Source organism: Pseudonaja textilis, chromosome 3, assembly GCF_049901715.1.
Source record: "Pseudonaja textilis isolate UNSWEBS1 chromosome 3, rPseTex1.2, whole genome shotgun sequence".
NCBI classification, from domain to species: Eukaryota; Metazoa; Chordata; class Lepidosauria; order Squamata; family Elapidae; genus Pseudonaja; species Pseudonaja textilis.
In genome coordinates this window covers 200,016,026-200,038,768 of record NC_141992.1, presented here as the reverse complement: position 1 = coordinate 200,038,768, position 22,743 = coordinate 200,016,026, and the positions used below count along the sequence as shown (strand labels likewise).

The 22,743-nt window shown below is 54.7% G+C and overlaps 1 protein-coding gene across 1 annotated transcript in view; it reads left to right on the top strand.

Moving 5' to 3' along the window:
- The first annotated feature begins 7,519 nt into the window (after positions 1-7,519).
- DGAT1 (diacylglycerol O-acyltransferase 1) overlaps positions 7,520-22,743 on the top strand; it is a 31,903-nt gene continuing 16,679 nt past the window's right edge. The window contains exons 1-6 of the mRNA XM_087931890.1: positions 7,520-7,881; positions 12,733-12,820; positions 17,346-17,386; positions 19,078-19,163; positions 19,458-19,510; positions 20,855-20,960. Of these exons, the coding sequence (XP_087788016.1) occupies positions 7,733-7,881; positions 12,733-12,820; positions 17,346-17,386; positions 19,078-19,163; positions 19,458-19,510; positions 20,855-20,960 (523 nt within the window). The 5' untranslated portion in view covers positions 7,520-7,732. The remainder of the gene's footprint in view (positions 7,882-12,732; positions 12,821-17,345; positions 17,387-19,077; positions 19,164-19,457; positions 19,511-20,854; positions 20,961-22,743) is intronic.

The window sequence follows — 22,743 nt, the reverse complement described above, 5'->3', positions numbered from 1 at the left end:
CATCTATACCTATCTATCTATCATCAATCAATCAATCTCTCTAGCTACCTCCCTCCCTATTGATCTATCACCCACCTACCTACTTACCATCTATCAATCCATTAATCCATCCATCAATCTATCATCTATCAATCAATCAATCTATCTATCTATCTATCATCTATTATATCTATCTATCTGTTGCATTTATCATTCTATCTCTTGCATTTATCATGCATTTATTTACCTACCTACCTACCTACCTACCTATCTACCTACCTACCTACCTATCACCTAAATATCTAACACAAATACAAATCAATTCCTTCCTGACTGCAGACATTCCCCTCACTTAGAAGGGAGTTTTCCAAGGGCCCCCATGCAAGGAGTTGCTTTCGGTCACAAATGCAACCGATCTGCTTGCGAAAGTGACCACAAAGGGCAACTGGGAAGCGGCCAAGAAGCAAAGGAGCCCTTTCCCTCCCTTCCCCTTTGCCCTTCCCCTCCTCCCCTCCCCAGCCCCCCTTGCGACTCCAGACAAGGCCAGGCCGGCCCAAAACAACACCTGGCAGCAGACAGACGAACCTCTCTCCAGGTGGACTGACAACAGTTCATTTAGTGACCATTCAAAGTTACAATGTCCCTGAAAAAGGGGGATTTACGGATAGTTTCCACCCTTACAACCACTGCAGCCTCCCCATGATGATCACAATTCGGGCACTTTGGCCACTGACACGCATTTATGACGGTTGCAGGGCCCCTGGGTGATGTACGATCCCCTTTTGCGGCCTTCTGACAAGCAAAGTCAGCGGGGAAGCCAGATTCACTTAACGACCAGGCGACTATCTTAACCGCTGCAGCGATTCACTTAATAACGGGGGCGAGAAAGGTCGTAAAACTCACTTAACAAATGCCTCACTTGGCCACGTAAACTTGGGGCTCCATTGTGGTCATAAGTCGAGGACTACCGGCATTTGCCGTTAAAGAGGCTTTCTCTTTTCCTTCCCCAAACTCTCCTGGTGGCCAGCGAGGGGTCCTGATGGAGGAAGCAGGGAGGGGCCCCTCTGGATGTCCTGGGAAAACAGTCGGGGGGCAGCCTGTAATTCTGCGCAGCCCCGGGGGCCACCGCCAATGTGAGGGGCCCTGGGAGCTCCCACGGAGGGACCACCGGTTGCCAACCCCTGCAGGAAGCGGCGGAGGAATGGCGGGATAAGAGGAGGGGGAGGAAGTGACATTCCCACCTGGGTTCACCGAGTCACACTCGGCTTTTGCGGGTCTGAATTTCTGATGGTTGAGAGGTCTCCTGCTTGAGTTAGGGTTGGGCTGGAGCCAGGGTCAGCAACTGTGATGACCCAAAGGGGCGTGGCACAAAAATAACAAAGTCACAAAAATAGATAAATTCCCTTTAATGCCTCCAACTTGGCCCCCAATGTCCAATTATCCTCGGCTGGAGATCAAACTCTTCCAAAAACAGTCTACGAAGGGAAGAAAGGCAGTCCGAACCCAAAGTAAAGATAATTAGAAATAAAAACACCAACACAAACCACTCTGAAGGAATTAACATGACAGGCCAGGATGATAAATTGCAGACTTCCACAAGATAACGCAGCAACCACAGTTGGGAGGACGCCAAAACCCAGACAAGCCTCGACAAAGATAATGCACGTTTTGCTTCCAGCAAGGTGCTGTGTGCAAATGCCCCACTTATATCCTGTTCTCCCAGCTGCAACTAATGAAAGGGATCAGGGCCTTTTTCTCCCCTGTAAGCCACGTTGCTCCCTTCTCCGTTCCACCCTGCGTGCCCTAGGATGAAGAGGGGGTGGGCCTGGGTCTTCCTCTGAATGTCCAGCCGGCCTGTGCCCTTCCCCCGTTTCTTCCACAGCCATGGAGCCTCACTTCCCACCCCCTGTCAGCTGCTCAATCTCCCCCTCAGAATCAGACAAGGGCATGACAGCAACTTTAAACACTCAAAGAGCCATTTGGACCCATTTCCCACGGAAAAGAAAAGACCGGGAGCCACAAATACCCTTCCTGTGCCTGACTCTTTCCTGACCGGCCACAAAACTAGCATCTGTAGTTGAATTAAACATTCTTTTTTCTTCTGAAATTTTCTTCCCTTGGATGTACCCATGGTTGGCCTACCAGGGGTCAAAAAGCTCAATAAATTGCAGGCCAGTGGGTGTCACACACACATTGGTGGTTGGGACACACATTTTGAATGATAAGGAGCAGCAGCAGAGTGGTGAAAGAGCCACATGTGGCTCCAGAGCTGCAGGTTGCTGACCCCTGGGCTAGAACAGGGAAAGCTATGGCAAACCTAGACCACATACTAAAAAGCAGAGACATCCCTCTGCCAACAAAAGCGCGTAGAGTCAAGGCTGTGGTGTTCCCAGCGGCAACGTAGGGCTGTGAAAGTTGGACCCTAAGGAAGGCTGAGCGCCCAAGAAGGGAGGCCTTCGAAGTCTGGTGTCCCTCCTCCGGGTCCCCTGGACAGCAAGGCCATCCGACCGGTTGGTCCTAGTGGGGATCGACCCTGGCTGCTCTATCCAAGGCCAGATCCTGAAGGTGGAACTCTACATACTTTGGCCACCTCAGGGGAAGGAAGGGCTCCCTGGAGGAGAAGAGCCAAATGCTGGGAACGATGGAGGGAGGGAGAGGAGAGGAGAGAAGGAGGAGGAGGAGGAGGAGGAGGAGGAGGAGGAGGAGGAGGAGGAGGGGACGGCAGAGAAGGATGGATGGAGTCCTTGAAGCAGACGGCGTGAGCTTCAATGGACTCCGGGGGATGGAAGAGGACAGGAAGGCCTGGAAGAACATGGTCCATGGGGTCGCGATGGGTCGGACACAACTTTGCAACTAACAACAACAAAAGAGCTTTGGCCGCTTTAAGCCTGGCGGACTACAACTCCCAGAATTCCCCAACCTTGGCCGCTTTAAGCCTGGCGGACTACAACTCCCAGAATTCCCCAACCTTGGCCGCTTTAAGCCTGGCGGACTACAACTCCCAGAATTCCCCAACCTTGGCCGCTTTAAGCCTGGCGGACTACAACTCCCAGAATTCCCCAACCTTGGCCACTTTAAGCCTGGCGGACTACAACTCCCAGAATTCCCCAGGCAGCTTTGGGAGTTGAAGTCCTCCAGGCTTAAAGTGGCCAAGGTTGGGGAATTCTGGGCTGGAAGACCTCCAAGGTCCCTTCTAGCCCCGTGACTTTATGATTCTAGTCTCCTCTCCCCCGTGGCCTTTTGAATGCAGCCCAAACTTCCCAACCAGGAGCCTGTTTGGAAAGAAAGCAGCCTCTCCTTTTTTCCCTTTACTTTTATTCAGTTATATTTCTTTTTCTGTATTTATCTATTTTATATGTTTTTATTCACTATGCTTATTTCTTCTTCTAACTTGTTTTATTCTCTTCTGTCTTTTATTCTCAATTGTCCTCTTCTAACATTCCTCCAAGGTTTTATTAACTTAATCAAACATAAACACACAAAAACACAAAATATAGAAACATAGAAAACATCTTTTCTGAAAGTTGCTTAGTCCCAGGTTACAACTGTTCGTACAGAGACAAATTCAAATTCATATTCATTTTGTATACCATTCCGTATCTTATTACCATTTTCAATTTGCAGCCTCTTCTCTGACAATGCTGGCCGGCCGGCTGGAGCGAGGCCCGCCTGGCGCTTCTTTTTGAGACTCAGGAAGTGAAGAGGGGCCGGGGCAAGGCCGACTCAGCCCACTCCCACTTCCCCCACACCAGCTGCAGGGGATGCAAAAACGGCTCCTAGTTGGGCAACCTCCGTTCTTGCACATTTGTGACCGCAAGGGGACTTGGCTGGGCCAGTTTCCAACCGTGAAGGATTTTCGGGGAGGGGAACAGAGCCTTAGGGGTGAGCCCTTTTGCGGTCTACTGACCCCTCCCTCCAGCTGCCCTTCCCCCAAGACCCTCATGAGGGAGGAGGCCGGGGCAGGTAGCCCAGAGGTATTTCACACCTCCAAAGGAGTCCTCCGCTCCTCCTCCGCTCACAATAGAATCCCTTATGCCACCAGGCTTGAAATTTTGGACCTGGACAACCTAGAACTATGCTGCCTACAGTCTGACCTACGTTTAGGACACCAAATTGTCGGCTTCAACATCCTACCTGTCAACGACTACTTCAGCTTCAACCGCAGTTAACACCTGGGCAGACAATAGGTGCAAACTCAAAGTAAACTGCTCCAGACTCGATTGCAGGAAATACGACTTCAGCAATAGTGGTCAAGGCCTGGAACTCACGCCCTGACTCAGTTATTACAGCCTCCAACCCCCGAAATATTTAACTTTAGACTGTCTACCGTGGACCTCACTCCATCCTCAGAGGTCTGTAAGGGGGCGTGCATAAGGACACCAGCCTGCCTACCGTCCCTGTCCTACTGTTCCCATTTACTCATACTCGTTTATTATGTCTATACTTATGCCTGTTTATACTTATATGTTTATATCTTATGTTCAAAGTTGTATTTGTTTTCTCATACATGCTTGACAAACTAAAGAAATAAGAAATAAGAAATAAATATGCAAGCAGGACAGCCCCTCTGTGTGTGCGTGTGTGTGTGTGTGTGTGTGTGTGTGTCCCCAGAAGAAGGCGGAGGAGCGCTGAAACCTGTCAGCCTGCAGGAAGAACGGCTGAAACACAGCGACAGCAGAGCCCCGGGTGGCAGCCAAACGGGGAAGCAGCAGGAAGCCTCCGTGCAACCAGAGGCCGACTGCGGGCCCAGAAGGTTCAGCGGGAAGCCAAGAATCTGGGCCCGCGACCAGGCGCCTGGCACCACGGGTTGCCAAATGCGGCTCCTCCTCCCGCGAGTCTTGAAGGGGGATGAAATAACCCCGTCGTCCAAGCGAAGGGCTCTCCAAGCCAGTAGCTGCAGCCCCGAAGTCCCCCTTCAAGGGCCTGGCGGAGAAGGTGCCCCATTCCTGCCCCTGAGAGGTGACGTCCCCTCTGGAGAAGCGAAGGGGCTCCGGGCCACCAGTCGCCCAGCTGCCAAAGCGTTCTCGGCCTAATCCTTTTTGACAGCTCGTGTCTGTTGTCCCCGGAGGAGCGATCGCCTCAACGCTGCCGGCTCTGGGGACAAAATGTAGCTTCTTCCTCCCTGGATGCAGTGTCAACTTTCCTGGCCAGGAAGGCTGGTCGTCTTCCCCGCAGGCAGGGCACTTCTGGTTCACAGGATCAAAATACGGAATAACAGAGCCAGAAGGGACCTTGGAGGTCATCTAGTCCAACTCCCTGCTCAGGCAGGAAGCCCTAGACCAGGGCTCTCCAGCCTTGGCCACTTTAAGCCTGGCGGACTTCAACTCCCAGAAGCAAATTTCTTTTATTGACTGTTTACTAGTATAATTTGATTTGATTGCTTATTAGATTTCCTGGTATGATTTGATTGCTTATTTGTATCCTTTGACTACTAGTGTTCTACCTATGATTCCTGACGAATGTGTTTTTCCCCCTTTTTATCAACACTGAGAGCATTTGCACCGAAACAAATTCCTTGTGTGTCCAATCACACTTGGCCAATAAAGAATTCTATTCTTGTGCAGAAATGAGTAGATTAATGTTAGCAATTAGAGAGCAAGAAGAAAAAGAACATTTTAAAATATGGACTTTATTTTAGCAATGGTTAGATAGAAATATAGGAAACTGTATAATACAATAGCAATGATACGTTATAGTTGATTATTATGGAATGAATTACATGAATTAAATTCAATAAGAACTGAGATTTGCTCTAAAGGATTACGTGGATTTGAAATTATAGTCTAATGATGATGTAACAATAATATAATACAGCCTGGAAGGTTGATTAATATGAATGTAAACTTAAATCTAAGAGGAAAAGACTATAGATATTGTGTATATACCAACCCGCCCGCTGTATAATTGAAAGCAGGTTTTATTTGTTGTTTTTATGTTTGTCTGTTTGTTAAAAATTTAAAAAAAACTTTTTATATAAAAAAAATAAATTATTCTATTCTATTCAAAGCTGGCTGGGGAATTCTGGGAGTTGAAGTCTGCCAGACTTAAAGTGGCCAAGGTTGGAGACTCTGGTTAGGCAGGGCATTGCATGCCAACACAAGCAGACCCAAGGACGGGTTTGTCCCCGCCCCCCCCCGCCATCCCTCTGCTAAATAACTACTTCCCATAACACTGCTATGCCCTGGGATGTCAAACCACCTAGTAGGGCTGTATTACTATTATCCTTCTCCTCTCTCCTACTACCCATTTCCTTAGCTTCTTATGACTATCACTTGGTTGTCTGTACCTTATGACTTAGGTTGACGGCTTTTATTGAGTATCCTAAGGCCATCGCTGAGTGTAGTACCTTATGATTTATGATGATGGTATTTTATGATTATGATCATGGTCTATCACTTGCTGCTTGTATGTGCACTGAGAGCTTCTGCACCAGAGACGAATCCCTTGTGTGTCCAATCACACTTGGCCAATAAAAAAACTGAACTCTACTCTTCTCTTCTACCTTACTCCTCTATCCTACTCTACTGTTCACTCTACTCTACTTTTCTACTCTACTCTTCAACCCTACCCTACTCTTTAGTATTCTACTACTGTATTCTTCTACTCTGTTCTACTCCTCTCCTACTCTATTCTACTCTACTTTTCTAGCCTACCCTACTCTTCTACCCTACCCTACTCCTCTTCTACTCTTCTACCCTACTCTTCTACATTCTACTACTCTACTCTTCTACCCTAGATTACCCTACTACTCTACTCTGGTCTACTACTCTTCTACTCTATTTTACTCTTCCACTACTCTATTCTATTACTTTTTTACTCTATTCTACTGCTCTACTACCCTATTCTACTGTACTCTACTCTTCTACTTACTCTACTACCCTACTCCTCTACTCTATTACTCTGCTCTGCTCTGCTCTACTGTACTCTACTCCAATGCCGCTCATCTGGTGGAGACCCCCGAACGGAGCGCGGTCCCACTGCAACCCCCCTGGCTTTGCCACAGGTTCCCCCTTCCTCCCTCCCACCCCCCCATCCGAGGGGCGGGTGGTGGCGTCCCTCCGATCGGGTAGCCCCGCCCCTCATCTGCAGCACCTGCGATTCCACGGCCGCGCATCGCCCCCGGGCAGCCGGCGTGAGAAGCCACGCCCCCACTCTCCCATTGGACGAGAGCGCCGCTCGTCTGCCGTGAGGGCCGGACTGAGAAGCAAGGCTCTGGCGATCCCCGGACACCGTCGGGCGAATCGAAGGCCCAAATGCCCCCGGGTGCGGGGAAAGGAAGGGCTCCTCCCGCCGCGCTCTCACCCTCTCGTAGTCTTAACCCAAGCGACGGAAACGTTGGCGGGCAGGCAAGGGTTAAAGTCCGGCTTCTGAGGCGGAGGACTCCCCGCCCATCCACCCCAAGCCCCGCCCCCTGCGCGGACCCGCCCCGCCCCCCTCTCCCGCCATTGGCGGCCGCGCCGAGCGGGCGCGTTTAAAAGGGACTACATTTCCCGGCGGGCGCTGGAGAGGGTTTGCGTGCCTGCGGGGAGAGTGAGAGTGAGAGAGAGGGAGGGCGAGGAGCTCGGCGCGAGTTTGCGCGTGCGGTGGGCGGAGCTACGGCGTCCCCGAGGCGACGCGGCCGGGCGCTGGCGGCGGAGGGGGCGTGAAGCCCGGCGGGCGGCGAGCAACGGGCGGCGACGGGGAGGGGGAGGAGGAGGAGGAGGTGGCGGAAGGCGCCGCGGGGCCCGCGCTCCCTCCGGCCGCCCCGACAGCCATGGGCGAGCGGGGCCACGACGGCGGCCAGCAGCCGAAGAGGCGGACGGGGACCGGCTCTCGGCAGCCCCCCGGCGGAGCGGGAGGGGCCGGCCCGGCCCAGCGCGGCGCGGGGGATGGCGCGGATCCTTTCTCCGACGCCGACTTCAGGTACGAAGGTGCCCCCCCCTCCCAGGTGAGGGGCGGGGTCGTGGTGGTGGGGTGTCTCCCAGCTGTTTCTGCCTCTGGAGGCCCCCCCTGAAGGGGGAGTGGAGAGCTCAGACCCCCACGGGGAGGGGTCGGAGAGTTTTTCAGAAGAGGCTGCCTGGAATGGCAGGGTATGGGGTCTCCTGTTTGAGTAGGGGGTTGGACTAGAAGACCTCTAAGGTCCTTGCCAGCTGTATTGGTGGGTTGACGGACTTGCCCATCGCTTACAAGCTAATAGGGATAAGTACAAACACGGTTAGGAATACAGGAAATGGGTGCAAGAATTGGGGCAATAGGACAGGGACGGGAGGCACCACGGTGCGCACGTATGCACACCCCTTACAGGCCTCTTAGGAAAGCGGGGAGGTCAGTAGGTTGAGGGTCAAGGGTGGCCGGTTAGAGGATGGAACAGCAGAGTCCAGGCATTGACCACTCTGGTTGAGAGGCTATATTTTGGGAAGGTGGGGGAGTTATTTCTTCTTCCTGCCTTTTTCAAATCCAAAATTCTGCCCTGGGAGAGGAGCTTCCAAGTTGTAAAAAGAGAGAGAGACACAGAGAGAGAGAGAGAGAGAGAGAAACACCCTTGGCTTTTTGCTGTTTTTGGCCGAGAAAGCGACCGCCAGGAGGAAGCGAGTTCCTCTTGGAGAGCATGATTGCCTGTGGTTGTTTGCACTGGGTTCAAACCGGTTGCAACACCCGCGCAGCCTTCTGAGAAAGCTGGACGGTCAGAAGGGCTTGTCTGACGGTGCTCGCACTTTGTGCCACAAGTTGCCAAGACCTTGGGGGCTTCCTTGCAAAAGGTGTCTGGTATGATGCGTCCACACTCCCACAGACAGACCCCCCGCCCCCAAGCCTGGCCAGGAAAGTTAGGAAAGTTTTACTCGCTCTACAAGTCAATGACTCCGAAGCGTAGTGAGAACGGGCACACCCTTGGAGAAACTCTCGACTCTGTGTCATCAGTTTTGCAGGACAAAGGTGATCTGCCTTTCCAAGGGCTCCTCCTCACGGGGAGGAGGGGGAGAAAGGGGCAGGAGAGCAGCTTTCCCCTGCCTTGTCCTGGGCCTTTGCTCAGCCTTGCCAAGAGTCCTGTCACCCTCGCAGGGGCTGCTCCAAAGAAGATTCTATTCCCCAAAGCCCCTGAAGGCAGGACAAGGAAGCCCTGGGTGGAAATCCCTGAGGGGTCTTTATCAAGAGGCAACTGGACTTCCGTTCCTTTTTCCTTTGAAGACGTTTTGCTTCTCACCCCAGGAGTTTCTTCCGCTCTTGCGTTCTCCCCCATCCGGTCAGAGCGGAAGAAGCTTCTTGGATGAGAAGGAGAAGATCTTCAAAGAAAAAAGGAACCGAGTCCAGTTGCCTCCTGAGGAAGCACCTTTGGGACCACTGTGACCTGCCTGGGTGACTGAGCACAGACACTCAGAGGATGGAAACGAATCAGAGAGAAGCAACCTAGAACGAAGAAGAAGAAACGCCTTGACAATGGGAACAGTCGGTGGAAGACATTAACTCCAGATGTTGTGGGGGCCTCAACACCGGAGGTTCCTAAGATGAGACTGGGCAGCCATTTGTCTGAACTAGTCTAGGGCAGGGGTGTCCAACCTTGGCAACTTTAAGACTTGTGGACTTCAACTCCCAGAATTCTCAGCCAGCAAGCTGGCTGAGGAATTCTGGGAGTTGAAGTCCACAAGTCTTAAAGTGGCCAAGGTTGGACACCCTGGTCTAGGGTTTCCTGCCTGAGCAGAGGGTTGGACTAGAAGACCTCCAAGATCCCCTCCCAACGCTTCGCCAGAGTCCAGAACCGCCCGTTTGGCTAAGCCAGGGATAGATTAGGCACTTGTTTTGCCAGGGAGTGAATAGCGGCAATTATTAATTCAGGCTAGTTAGTGGCAGGTTGCAGGGTTGGCACCGCACCCAGGGTGCCAACAGGAGCGTTGGACGCTCTTCTGGATCGGCTTACAATGCTTGGGTGGTTTCTTCCCCCCCGATGCAGAAACCGGCTCCCTGGGGGCCGTTCTCTGGGCGAGGTGTTTGTTTTGAGGTGCCCGGGCAAGTGCTGCAGAACCGCAGCCGTGACGCCCTGGCAGGCGTAACTGTCGGCTTGGGTGGTTTATCCATTACTGCTACTGGGAACAAATTGCACCCTGGGAATTTGCATAGGAGCCTCCGGGCTGTAGGTGCCCAGGTCAGGATCCTGCGTTGCCCGGGCTTCACCTTTGGCAGGAGGCAATCTGGGTCGCTTTGCCTTTCCCAAGAGAAGGGCCCGGAGGACCGGTTCCAGCACCAGCCCAAAAGCTTTGGAAGAAGAAGAAACAACTCCGGTCCCGGAGACCGACTCAGATTAGACCACGCAGCGTTATCCTGGATTTGCCACCGCTTTGTTTTGCCAGGGGCACCGCTTGCAGACCCAGCCTGACGCTGACACTCTGTGTGCTGGGGCTGGAGGGGGCCTGGAATAGGAGCCCCCTCCCCCGGGTTTCCTCCTGGCAGGGAAGAGCTGGGGCTGCTTTTGGGGTGGGAGGAGGGTAGGGCCCATGTCCTGGGGGTGGGTGGGGGGCTTTCCTCTTCAAAGGAAGCCTGATCTGGAGCTTTTTCCCTTCTCAGGAATGTGGCTCTGTGTGTGTGTGTGTGTCTGGGGTGGGGACGGAGCTGCTTGCTACCCCGATGAACAGGCTCCGCCAGGTAGCAGAACCGCCTGAGAGACGCATAAGGGTCCCAAGTGGTTGCCCCTCCCCCACCTCCGCTGGCTCTCCTGCTTAACGTCCCCCTAATAAGCCCATTGGGCTCTGCTGTTCTTCACCCTAGTTGGGGGTGGGCGGGTGGGGGGGGTGTCTAGGTGAGCAGGCAAGTTGTGAGGGTAGAGATCCGCTTCCAGAGCAGATGCAGGACCTGTTCCCTGCTGTCTCCAAGGGGAGGCCCTGGAATCAGGCAGGACAGAAGTCATCTCCGTCCCGCTTCCACAAGCTGGCCAAAGTCTGCAAATGAGCCCCTCTGCCCCCACGCCTCTTTGCAGCTCCCCTCCCACCCCCGGCTTCCAAAGCCAGGATCTTGACACGGGTCCTCTGGGCAGCCTAGTCGGGCTTCGGTTTTCGATTGAGAGCCCACCTGGACAGGTGAACAGCCTCATGCGCACCCCCAAGATCTCCAAGAGCTGTCGGCCACGGGGCGGGGTGGGTGTGTCCGAGCGGAGGAGTTGAAGTCCACCAGTCTTAAGGCTGTCAAGTTTGATGACCCCGGCCGTAGAGTTTCTGCTGGAGCGGTTTCCAGAATTGGTCCTTCTGATTAAAGGACGTGGAGGAACCTATCGAGGGGCTGCGTGGCTTTTGCTCCCACGTCCCCTTTTCCTGTCCTCCTGCCACTTTGTGACTGGGAAGCCACAAACCCGCCCCCCCCCATATGTAAGAGACACACCCTTCGACACACACACACACACACACAGACCCCATCCAGAGGCAGGACCTCAAGGAGGGTCACAGTCATGTTTCCTGGGTCCTTGCAAGCACAAAGGGGCCGGCGAGGCATGAGGCGCCCGGGGGCCCCCCTTCTCCTCCATTGGTCAAGGTATCTGGGGCTCCAAGGGCCCCGGCTGGCCAGAGAGGGCTTGGGAGGGGAAGGCCGGGCTCCTTCCTGTAGGCCGGTCCGGACGGATGAATCGCTTGAGATTAACAGGATCTTTCAACCTGGGGCTGAACCTGGAAAGGCGGAGGAGTTGCTCACCTGGGCGGGGTGGGAGGTTCCTCGACCAGAGAGACTTCAAAGGGGGTGGAGCCCCGCCTTGTGATGTGAGCCGAAGAACGGAGTGGGAAGGGGCCTTGGAGGTCTTCTAGTCCAGCCCCCTTGCTCAAGCAGGAGACCCTGTGGCATTCTGTCTAGTCTCTTCTTGGAAATCTCCCGGGATGCAGCGCCCACAACCACCGGTGGCCAGCTGTTCCCCTGGTTCCTTGTCTTCCCGGTTTCTCCTGAATTCCAGGTTGCGTCTCTCCTGGGTTAGTTTCCACCCGTTGCTTCTTCTCCGGCCTTCAGGGGCCTTTGGAGAAGCACCCAGAATGCTTGGGGGACCGATCTCAGGACCTCCAGGGCCCTCCCCGTTGCTGTCGCCCCTGTCCACACCATACTGGACCTGCCTTCCTCACACCCCCAAGGATTCTGGGGTGGCCCTCAACCAGAGGTGGGATTCAGCCGGTGCTGACCGGTTCTGGAGAACCAACAGCGGAACTTTTGAGTGGTTTGGAGAACCGGCCAATCCCCCCCTCCGACTGGCCCCGCCAGGCCCATCCCTTCTCCGCCTCCCATCGAGTCCCAGCTGATCGGCTGGGTCTCCTTTGGTTGCCCTGCACAGGAGGACGGGGCTGGAAAGCAGGTCAGTGGGGTGGGGAAGGAAGGGTTTTTTTTGCAGCATATCCTTCCCCTGTCACCGTCCCCGGGCTCAGGTGATGGCCTTTTGCGACCTGCGGACAAGCCAAGTCAATGTGGGGAGGCCAGGTTCACTTAACAGCCACGTGACTCACTTAACAGCGGAATAGAGAGTCCAATTGTCTTGAAACTAGTAGCTGATCCTGGCCAACTGGGCCAGGCCCCCCCACTCCTATCAGACGAATAACAGAGTTGGGGGGGACCTCGGAGGTCATCTAACCCAACCCCTGCTCAGGCAAAGACGGCTGTCCAAACTGCAGTGGTTTGCTTAAGAACGTGACAAGAAAGTTGTAAAATGGGGCAAAACCGACTGAGCTCTCTTGCCCAGCCACAGAATTGCATTGGACTCCAACTCTCCCCCGCTTTGAAATCCAGCCTCACCTGTGGCTCTTCCTTCTCTCCCCCCAGGTGTCACAAGCTGCAGGATTCCCTGCTCAGCTCCGCCAGCGGCTTCAGCAACTACCGGGGCATCTTGAACTGGTGCGTGGTCATGCTGGTGAGTAGCCCCCTGCCACCCCGATTCCTGGCTGGCTGCCCCTTGGCATCCCCACCCACTCACCCACCCGGACGGCAGCCGCCAGCCGCCTTTCTCAGGCCTTGCGCCGCGAAAGCTGGCAGCCTGCCAGGCAGATGCTCTGGCCGGCCACTTCTCAGCACAGAGAGGACATTGTGGTCTCAACAGCCCGGCAGCCTGGCGGCTTTGGCTGGGGACGAGTGGCGGCTCGTGCTGGCACGGACGGCTGGGAAATGGGCCAAGGGAACGAGAGTCGAGCGTCTCAGTGGCGATTCTGGCCTCTCGGGATGGAATGGCGGAGGATATGAGAAACTGGGGGTGGGTGGGTAGGGGGTCACAGTTGTTTTCTTCCCACCCCCTAGAGTAGCGGTCCCCAAACTTGGCCACTTTAAGACTTGAGAACGTCCAGAATTCTCCAGCCAGATCTGTCCCCAAGTCTTCAAGTGGTCAAGTTTGGGGACCTCTGTCCTAGAGGCATCTCCCGTTGGCGTCTTCCAGGCTTCCGTCATGGTGGGAAGGCTTCAGGACTCCATGCTGCCTCCGGATGTTTGTCTGCTAGCAAGGGGTCTGCAAACACGGTGCCTTTTAAGACTTGAAGGACTTCAACTCCCAGAATTCCCCAGCCAGCATGAAAAACGTTGCCTTAGACCAGGGAGGCCCAACCTTGGTCACTTCTAGAGGTGAGGACTTCAGCTCCCAGAATTCCCCAGGCCAGGATGGCTGGATGAGGAGAATTCTGGGAGTTGAAGTCCACCCCTCTTGAAGTAGCTATGGTTGGACGTTCCTGGTCTTCTAGAGCAAGGGTCGCCAACCTCTTGGATCTCAGGGACCACCAAACTCGTCATTTTAAATCCCGCAGACCAGAGACCCTGGGAAAATCCCCCCAAAAGTCTGCAGGAAAATCCCCCGCCCCGTTTTCCTACCGATCGATCATTCTTTATTTGGGATCGCAGGATGTTGCCTCCAGCTCCGTTCTCAGGGGGAAAAGAGAGAGACTTTTGGCTTCATGCAAGGAAAGCAGCAGAAGCCGCAAAAGTCCTTCTTTCTCTCCCCCCAAACTCCGCCAGAAATGAGTCTTTGCCAGCGCAGCCTCTTGGAGCAGGGAGGCCTTGCAGGGTCCCAAAGACTCAGTTCTGGCGGAGTTTGGGGGAGAGAAAGAAAGACTGTGGCTGCTTTCCTTGCATGCAGCCAAAAGCGGAAGAAGAAAGAAGCGGAAAGAAGCAGCCCGGTGGCCAGGTGCGTGGGGCACGTGGGGCAAGTTCCCCTCCCTCCGCCCTTTCCCCCCTCCCCTCATTATCGTGTTGTGCGCAGTGCAAGCGACGCAAGCCTTGTGTTCCCGCAGGCCGTGTGGGTGGTGCAACCTTGTGTTCCTGCGCAGCCTGGATTAATTGTTTTGTGGGGTGGGGACACATTTCTCTGCGGACCAGTGACATTTTCTTGCAGACCCCAGTGGTCCCCGGCCCACCAGTTGCCGACCCCTGTGCTAGAGGACTGCCCTGTTCCCCGTCCTTCCTGTCCTCCATGCGTTCCACTTGTTGTGAAGCCCTGGCAGGGGGATCGGTTCCCATCCAGAGGACCCCACGTCCGGTGGCCAGCGGGCCCATGGAGGGAGGGCAGCTCTCCACAGGCGATTCCCCTGAGGCTCCCAAGGGCCTCTTCTCTGGGCCGAAGCGGCTTCCGTCTCCAGGGATTTTATGGGGAAGGTAATCCCCGGAGCTGGTGGTGAACATCCGAGCAGGTTCCGCATCTCGAGGGTCGTTAGGACAGACCCGGGGGAAGGAGAAGCGTGCCGGGAGGGCTCCCGGCCTCCAAGAAGCTGGCGCGACCGCAGGGCAGCCCGACTGCAGCGCTGGGCTCCCTCCCAAGGTCCATCCGCACTGCAGATCGGCCTCTCCTGCAAGGGGATCGGATTGCCAGCTGCACCCGCTGGGGCGCAGCTGTGCCAAGCCGGGTAATCCAGCCCCTAACAGCCGGTTCTTGCCAACTGGGCCAGGGGACACCGACTCAAAGAAAACAATAACCGCATAACCGAGCTGGAAGGGACCTCTGAGGTCATCTAGTCCAGCCCCCCCGCTCAAGCAGGAGACCCTTGGCTGTCCGGCCTCTTCTTAAAAGCCTCCAGGGATGAAGCGCTTACAACTACTGGGTGTGTGTGAAGCCCTTCCAAGGATTCCTTCCTCTCGTGGTTAGGAAGTTTCTCCTTAAGTCCAAGTTGTTTCTCTCCTCGATGGGCGTCCACCCGTTGCTGCTTGTCCTGCTTTCAGGGGCTTTGGAGAATCGATTGACCCACCCCCCCTCTTCTTTGGGGGCGGCCCCTCAAATACTGGAGCCCTCCGGTCATGTCACCCCCGGTCCTTCTTTTCACTAGACTGGCTGTTCCCGCTTCCTGCCACCGTTCTTCCTGTGTTCGCTCATATGGACCGGAAGCTACTTTGGGGCAGCGTCTGCTGAAACGGACCCCCCCATCAGTTCAGCCAGCGGGCTCCCGTTAGAGCCCCTTGAACCTTCTCTGAACGGAGGAGTGAGGTGCCTCTGACAGCCTCCTAACAAGATGGACCTCAACCGGGGGATCGGGGGGTCCAACCGTGGCCACTTTAAGACTTGTGGACTTCAACTCCTAGAATTCCCCTGCCGGCCACAAGTCTTACATTGGCCACGGTTGTCTCCCTGTTGGTGGCGTGCCCGCTGCTGGCTGCCCCGGCCAAGGACTGCTGCGTTGCTTGGCATCCATCCCTGGGGGGTGGGGGGGATGGTCTCTCCATCACGAGACCTTAACGAAAAGTGGGGTGCCCCTCTGTCCGTGAACCACACGCAGGGCACCTCTGCCATCACCCCTCTTCCTGCTTCCGGCTGCTCCCCTAGCCGGCAGTTGGAGGTGCCAATCCCTTGCTTGCCACGCTGCCTCCTTGACCTTCAACCAGGGCGTGGCTGCACCTGGCACTCCTGCCAGCCCACCTGCCCTCCAGGGACCCAGTTGAGTTCGGCTGCAGGATTAGTTAACCTGGGAGTGGAGAAGGGAGTTCAAAGTGTTCCTGGCACATTTCCCCATCGCTCTTGGCAACCTTTGCCCTGAAGCTGTGAGCGATGCCCCGCCTTGTAACTGCACGCTTGGCACAGCAAGGCCTCTCCAACACCTGGGATGGGCATCCTCCCCCTCCTCCTCCCCAACTGGGAGGGGGATCTCGGAGTCTTAGGGGACATCCAGCTAAATAGGAGCCAGCCGTGTGCAGCGGCAGCCAAAAAAGCCCATGCAATCCTAAGCTGCATTAACAGAGGGATACAATCCACATCAAGGGAGGGACTAAGACCACTCTATAAAGAGCCTTAGTAAGGCCACACCTAGAGTCCTGCGTCCAGTTTTGATCTCCAGACTATAAAAAAGAGGTTGAGACTCTAGAAAAAGTGCAGAGAAGAGCAACCAGGAGGATGAGGGGACACTGGAGGCTCAAACATACGATGGACGGTTGCAGGAACTGGGCCTGGCTGGTCTAGGGAAGAGAAGGACCAGGGGAGACAGGAGAGCATCTTCCAATATTTGAGGGGCTGCCCCAGAAAGGAGGAGGAAGGGGTCAAGCTATCTTCTAAAGCACCTGAAGGCCAGACAAGGAATAATAGATGGAAACTGATCAAGGAGAGATTCAACCTGGAAATAAGGAGAAACTTTCTGACACTGAGAACAATCAATCCATGGAACAAAAGTTGCCTTTGGAAGTTGTGGGAGCTTCATCCCTGAAGGCTTTCAAGAAGAGACTGGATGGCCCTTGGTCACAAATGGTGTAGCTTCTCCTCTTTGGGCAGTCGGCTGGACTAGATGACCTAGAAGTTCCCTTCCAACTCTGTTAATCTAATCTAACAAGTCTTAAACTTGGGAAGAGCTGGCTAAGCAGGCTGGGGAATTCTGGGAGTTGAAGGCCACAAGTCTTAAGGCCAGAAGTCTTCAATTTGCCAAGGTTGGACACCTTCCTGGCTTCAACCCAGTAGGTTTGACCTGCCTTGCTCTGTCTGGACAAAAGTTGAACAGAATTCGGTGTGATCCTGGAAGGCCTTAGGAGGATGTCACTGCCATAATCCCCATGCACATTTTCGGTATAATTAGGTGGATCATGTGTGTGTGTGCGTGTGTGTGTGTGTATTCTGTCATGTTCTCAACGTATGGTAAACAATACAGGCGGACCTCGACTTACAACAATTCATTTAGTGACAGTTCAAAATTACAACATCACTGGAAAAAAACGAACTATGTTTCCCACACTGTGACCGATAACAGCAACCCGTGGTCACGGGACCAAAATTCAGACGCTCGGCAACCGACTCCTATTTACGACCGTTTCGGTGTCCTGGGGTGGCGGTGGCCATGTCATCCAAGCTCAACAAGCGCTTGGCTTGGCAGTGGGAATTTCTGGGCTCAGTGGTGGTCTGTCCTGTGGCTCTTCTTCCCTACCCCCCGCTTTCTTTTGGCCGAATGCCGGAGGATTATATCGGCCCTGACCGTCTTCTTCTCCTGCAGGTCCTCAGCAACGCCCGCCTCTTCCTGGAGAACCTCATCAAGTAAGTGCCGGGTGCTCTTCCCCGCCCTCCGGCTTTTCCAGGAGGGCTCACACACACCCCCGCCCCCGCCCCTTGGCCTGCTCCCTGGCCTCTCGCCCAGGAGGGGGGTGGTGTTCACGAGGGGGCCACGGAGGGACTGCCCTTGGGTGCCAAGTCAGTCTAGGCCCGGCAGGGAATCCATCAAGAGTCCACCTTTTGTAGCCTTGCTTGTCCTCAGCTTCAACAAGGGGGTGCAGGGGGGAGAGGTTAGGGACGGGCTTAGGTCTCTGCAGTTGCCCCTCTAGCAAAGGCGCTTTTGGAGACCAGGTAAACTGCAGGAGCATAAATCCCTTCTCCGCCAGGTAGTCAGAACTCCAGGTGCTTCTTGGATGAGAAGCGAAACATTGTCAAAGTGGGGGAAAAAAACAAGGAAGTCCAATTTCCTTTTTGGAAAAAGCCCCTTTGGGGCAGCCCATATATCTAAATCTGCATCTACATCTACATCTACATATATACCTACACACACACACACACAGATACACACCTGCTATCAGATACACACCATCACACACACACACACACACACAGATACACACCTGCTATATACATCCATCTATCCTGGTATTCTATGGCAGGGGTCTCCAACCTTGGCACTCTAAGACTCGTGGACTTCAACTCCCAGAATCCCTTAGCCAGCAAAGCTCTATGGAACAAAACTGTGACTGAATGGGCTAGGAAAGGGGGTGTCCTCCCCCCGAACCCCCAGCCCCAGCGAAGGGAGTCAGACCAGGTCTGCTACCCCTGCAGCTCCTGCTGGAATGCCAGGGTGCCAGGCTGGGAAGCCGCCTGGCGGGTTTTCTGTTTCCGGCAGATGGGCAAGGCGGGTGCTGCCACCCTGTGGCTCCACGTCTCTCTGCATGCCGGCCGTCTCTTCCCAGCTAAGCCGCCTCCGCCTCTCTCTTGCCTTCCCCCGATGGAGACTACAGCCGGCTGGGGAATTCTGGGAGTCGAAGTCCACCGGTCTCCTTGAGTGGCCATGGTTGGATACCCTCTGGGCTCTGATCTTCTTCAGCCCCTCCCACGGTGACCTCGACGATAGCCCACCCCACTTGAGGCCAGTGCTACGGGCACATCAAATATCTTCCTGCAACTTGGAAGGCTGCCTGCCCGCTTCCCCTGCAGCAGGCAAGGCTCACGGTTGCTCACGAGAGGGAGACATTGGTGCGGTGCGTGGTGTGCGTGCAGCCCCCCCTCCCAAGGTAAAATGCAGCGTTGTGCATGAGGCAAAGCACCGTTTGCACCGTTTCCCACACTCTGAAGGTACTATGGGCCTCCCACCCCCATTCTGTAAACCTGAGGTCCTCCTCTACCCAGAGGGGGCCAGGCCGCTCCTGTCCCCTTGCTTAATAGACTTGGAATCCCCTGGGACAAATTGGGGGGCGGGGGGGCAGTGCTCAAACGACAGAGATTTAGCCCTGATGACGATAATGAAACTTCTGCAAAAAACCAAGCGAGCTAAGAGAGCACCAAGGACCCCTCCAACTCCACAGAACTTGGCTTTGGGCTGCAAATAGATAAGACTGGGCAGAATGGGGGGAGGCTGATAGGCTGCTCCATCCCACAACAGCCGCCCCTCCCTCCCTCCCTCCCTCCCTCCCTCCCCCCCAACCCCCAGTGGGCCCACAGCCAACCAGGTTCTTCGTTTTTTTCAGGTACGGCATCCTGGTGGACCCCATCCAGGTCATCTCCCTGTTTCTGAAGGACCCCTATAGCTGGCCAGCTCCATGCCTTATTATTGGTGAGTCAACTTGGCTCCCTTCGGGATGGGGAGATGATGGTAGGTGGGTTCTTAACCGCCTCTATCTCAAGAACCCCCGAAACTTTGCTGGGGTGTGCGTGTGTGTGTCAGGTTCTGGACGCTCTGGCGTGACGTGGAGAGGGCTACTAAGGGTGCGTTCCAGCGGAAGCGGGCTCCCTCCCGCCCGGTTTAGTGGAGAGGGAAGCCCGAGGCCTTTGGGGGGGTGGGGAGCAGGGGCCCCCTCCTTCGGGGCTGGCCTGCCTGTGACCAGCGTCCTTCTGCCTTCCTTCTCAGGGGCCAACGGCTTCGCCCTGGTGACCCTCCACGTAGAGAAGAAGCTTGCAACGGTGAGCGGGGGTGATGGGTTGGGGTGCCGTCCTTCTGCTTTTATTCCTGTGGCTTTATTTATTTATTTGCAGGTCAAGTCCTCGGGTAACCCTTGTCCCCACTCGATCCGGCCGTGGGCGGTTCGGTTTTTATATTGTTTTATATCCGGGTTTTGCCTTTATTGTAAGCCGCCCGGAGTCGCTGGGGATGACCTGGGCAGCCGTGCAGATTTTCTGAAATAAAGGCAACATCCGAGGTAGAGACTCCCATCTCGCTCACGGGATCAGGTCTTCTCCTGGTTGTTTCAGCACAAAGACTTGCCGGTTAATTTAACGACCGTTCAAAGTTACAGCGGCAGCAAACGAAGCGTCCTAGGACTGGTTTTCACACTTAAGGACGGTTGCAGCCTCCTCGAGGTCACAGGATCAAAATTCAAACGCTCGACCACTGACTCCTGCGTGCCCCCCTTTTGCACTCTCCTGACAAGCCAAGCCAATGGGGGGAGCCAGACTCCCTTAAGCACTGCAGTGGTTCACTTAACAACTGTGGAAAGAAAGGTCGTAAAATGAGTCACAACTCACTCAACGGCTGCCTCGCTTGGCGACCCGTTTTGGATCGCGACGGCGGTTGTAAGTGGAGGGCTGCACCTGTGCCCTTTGCCATCCCTGGCCCTTGAGAACAAGGGGGACAAGGAGAGGCGGGGGGGGGGTTGGTGCCTGAGGGTTATGGTGGGCTGGTTTGTGGCGTGTCTGGCTTTCTCTGGGGGTGACCTATTCAGGGCTGGAGGTAAGGCCGGGGACCGGCGTGGTGCGGTGGCCTCGAGGTTGGAGCTCTGGCCTCCCAATTAGGAGGCTGTGCGCTCAATCCGAGGCAGATATTTCTCTCTCTGGCCACAGTGGGAATATATATCTGCTGAGCAAGAACTCCGCATTGGTGACAGGAAGGGCATCCGGCCAGTAATCACTCCGCTGCATTCGGTTGCCCAGACTCCGTTCCAGTGCAAGGGATTATGGGGTGAAAGGGGATACCCAGCCGTGGCAACTTTAAGAACTCTGGGCTTCCGTTCCAGGAATTCCCCAACCAGTGCGTGTGCTGGCTGGGGAATTCTGGGAGTTGAAGTCCGTAAGTCTTCAAGTCGCCATGATTGGACATCCCTGATGCCACTTTTCGGAAAGGCAGCTGCCGTGCAGGGAGTCCTGATTAGGTCGGATAACCAGTAAGGCCTTGAGCCCAATTCTGGATCGTTTCCCCCATATATGTCACCGCGAGAGTTACCATTTCCTGGTGGGGGTCTGGACTGTGCTGAAGCCTTTTTTTTGTGGGGGGTGTGCTCTGATTAAATGCCTTTTTCTTTTGCGCTTCAGGGCTCCTTATCGGAGCAAAGCGGGACGGTCCTGCACACTTTCAACCTCCTGATGGTGTTATGCTTCCCTGCCCTGGTGGTGCTGGCTGTCACCTCCGTCACTCCAGGTGGGTGCTCTCCTGCGGTGGGGGTCTCGCAAGGCAGGCTGCCTCGTGGGAATGGCCTGGCTGGGAAGGGGGTCTTGGGGCCTATTGAGAGTTTTGCAGGGATACTTCAGCACCGGAAGAATAAAAAAACAGGTGGCTGATGCTTCGTTTAACATCTTTATAAACATAAGTAGATTTTACAAACCAGTTGTAGATTCCGTCCACCGAGAGCAAACTCAAACAGACACATATTGCACGTTCAGAGCAGAGCTCCAGGTCTTCAGCAAGCAAGCAAGTTAGTTTCATCTTCAACAGACGGACTCGGCGCTCAACCTGGCTGCAGAGTTGCAGAGCTTAACACAGAGCCAAGCCTAGGCTGCTTCTAGTTTCAGTTTCCAAACAGCCCTCCTTGGCTGACTTAGTTGCTACGCCTATTTATTGGCTGACCTTGTTATCAAGCTCCGTCCCAGTTCATGAATAGGCTCTGACAGGGCAACCGGGTGCTTGGACGGTCTTCCCAGCCTGTCCTGCTCCCATCAGCTTGTTCATGGATGGGGCTGCGTCTTTCCCAGTTTCCTGCCAGCACGGTCAGACTTAACAGCATAACGGAGCTGGAAGGGACCTTCGAAGTCATCTAGTCCAGCCCCCTGCTCAAGCAGGAGCCCTGATATCCTTTCGGTCTCCTTAAAACCCTCCAGGGACGGAGCACACCCACAGCCTCTCGAGGGAAGCACTTCCACGGGTTGATGGTCGTAACTACCAGGAAAGTCCTTCTTCATTCTGAGTTGCTTCTCTCGTTGATGGGTTTCCATCCGTTGCTTCTTGTCCTGCCTTCCGGGGCTTTGGAGGACTGATTAATACGCTGTTCCGTTGGTCGATTGCTCTCACTGTCGGAAATTCTTCCTTCTTTCTGGATTGAATCTCTCCTTGTTCAGTTTCCATCCATTATTATTCCTTATCTGGCCTTCGGGGGCCTTGGAAAATAGCTTGACCCCCTTCCTCCTCTCTGGGGCAGCCCCTCAGATATCGGAAGGCTGCTCTCCTGTCTCCCCTGGTCCTTCTCTTCCCTAGACCAGCCATCAGCAAACGTTGAGTAGTTGGGAGAACTGCCAAATTCTACCTTTGACTGGAGATTTTACACTCTCCTTCCCCTGCCACGCCCACCAAGCCACGCCCACAGAACAGGTAATAAGAACATTTGAATCCCGCCCCGGGACTAGCCAGGCCCATTTCCTGCGATCGTTCTTTGTAGGTTTTAGCCTCCAGCCCCCTAACTGTCTTTATCGCTCTTCTCTGCGCTCTTTCTAGACTCTCCACATTTACATCGTGCCAACCGAAACCCGGATTCGGTATTCCAAGTGTGGCCTCGCCAAGGCCTTATAAAAGTGGTAGTAACTCTTCGCTCGATCTTGATCCTCCGTGGATGCAGCCTAGAACTGGGCGGGTGTTTTTTGGCAGTTGCTGCACACGGCTGGCTCCTCTTTAAGGGAGTCTCTCCTGGGACTCCCAAGGTCCACCCTCTCGCTCTTACTGTTGTTGAGCCGGGTTCTACCTCTATACTGTACCTGTGGATTTGGTTTTTTCTTGCCTAAATGTGAAGTCTGGCTTTTTTCACGCTTGGCTTTCCTTTCGTTAGACGGGGCCCAGTGATGACGTCTGTTGAGACCCTTCTGTATTTTAAGCCCACCTTAGTCCTGCCAGCTTGGGGTCATCTGAATGTTTGAGGAGTTCTGGTTGACAGAGGTCTTGGGAAGGTTGGGAGGGCCTCCACAGCCACCAGGCAACACGCGGGAAAGCTGCTTTT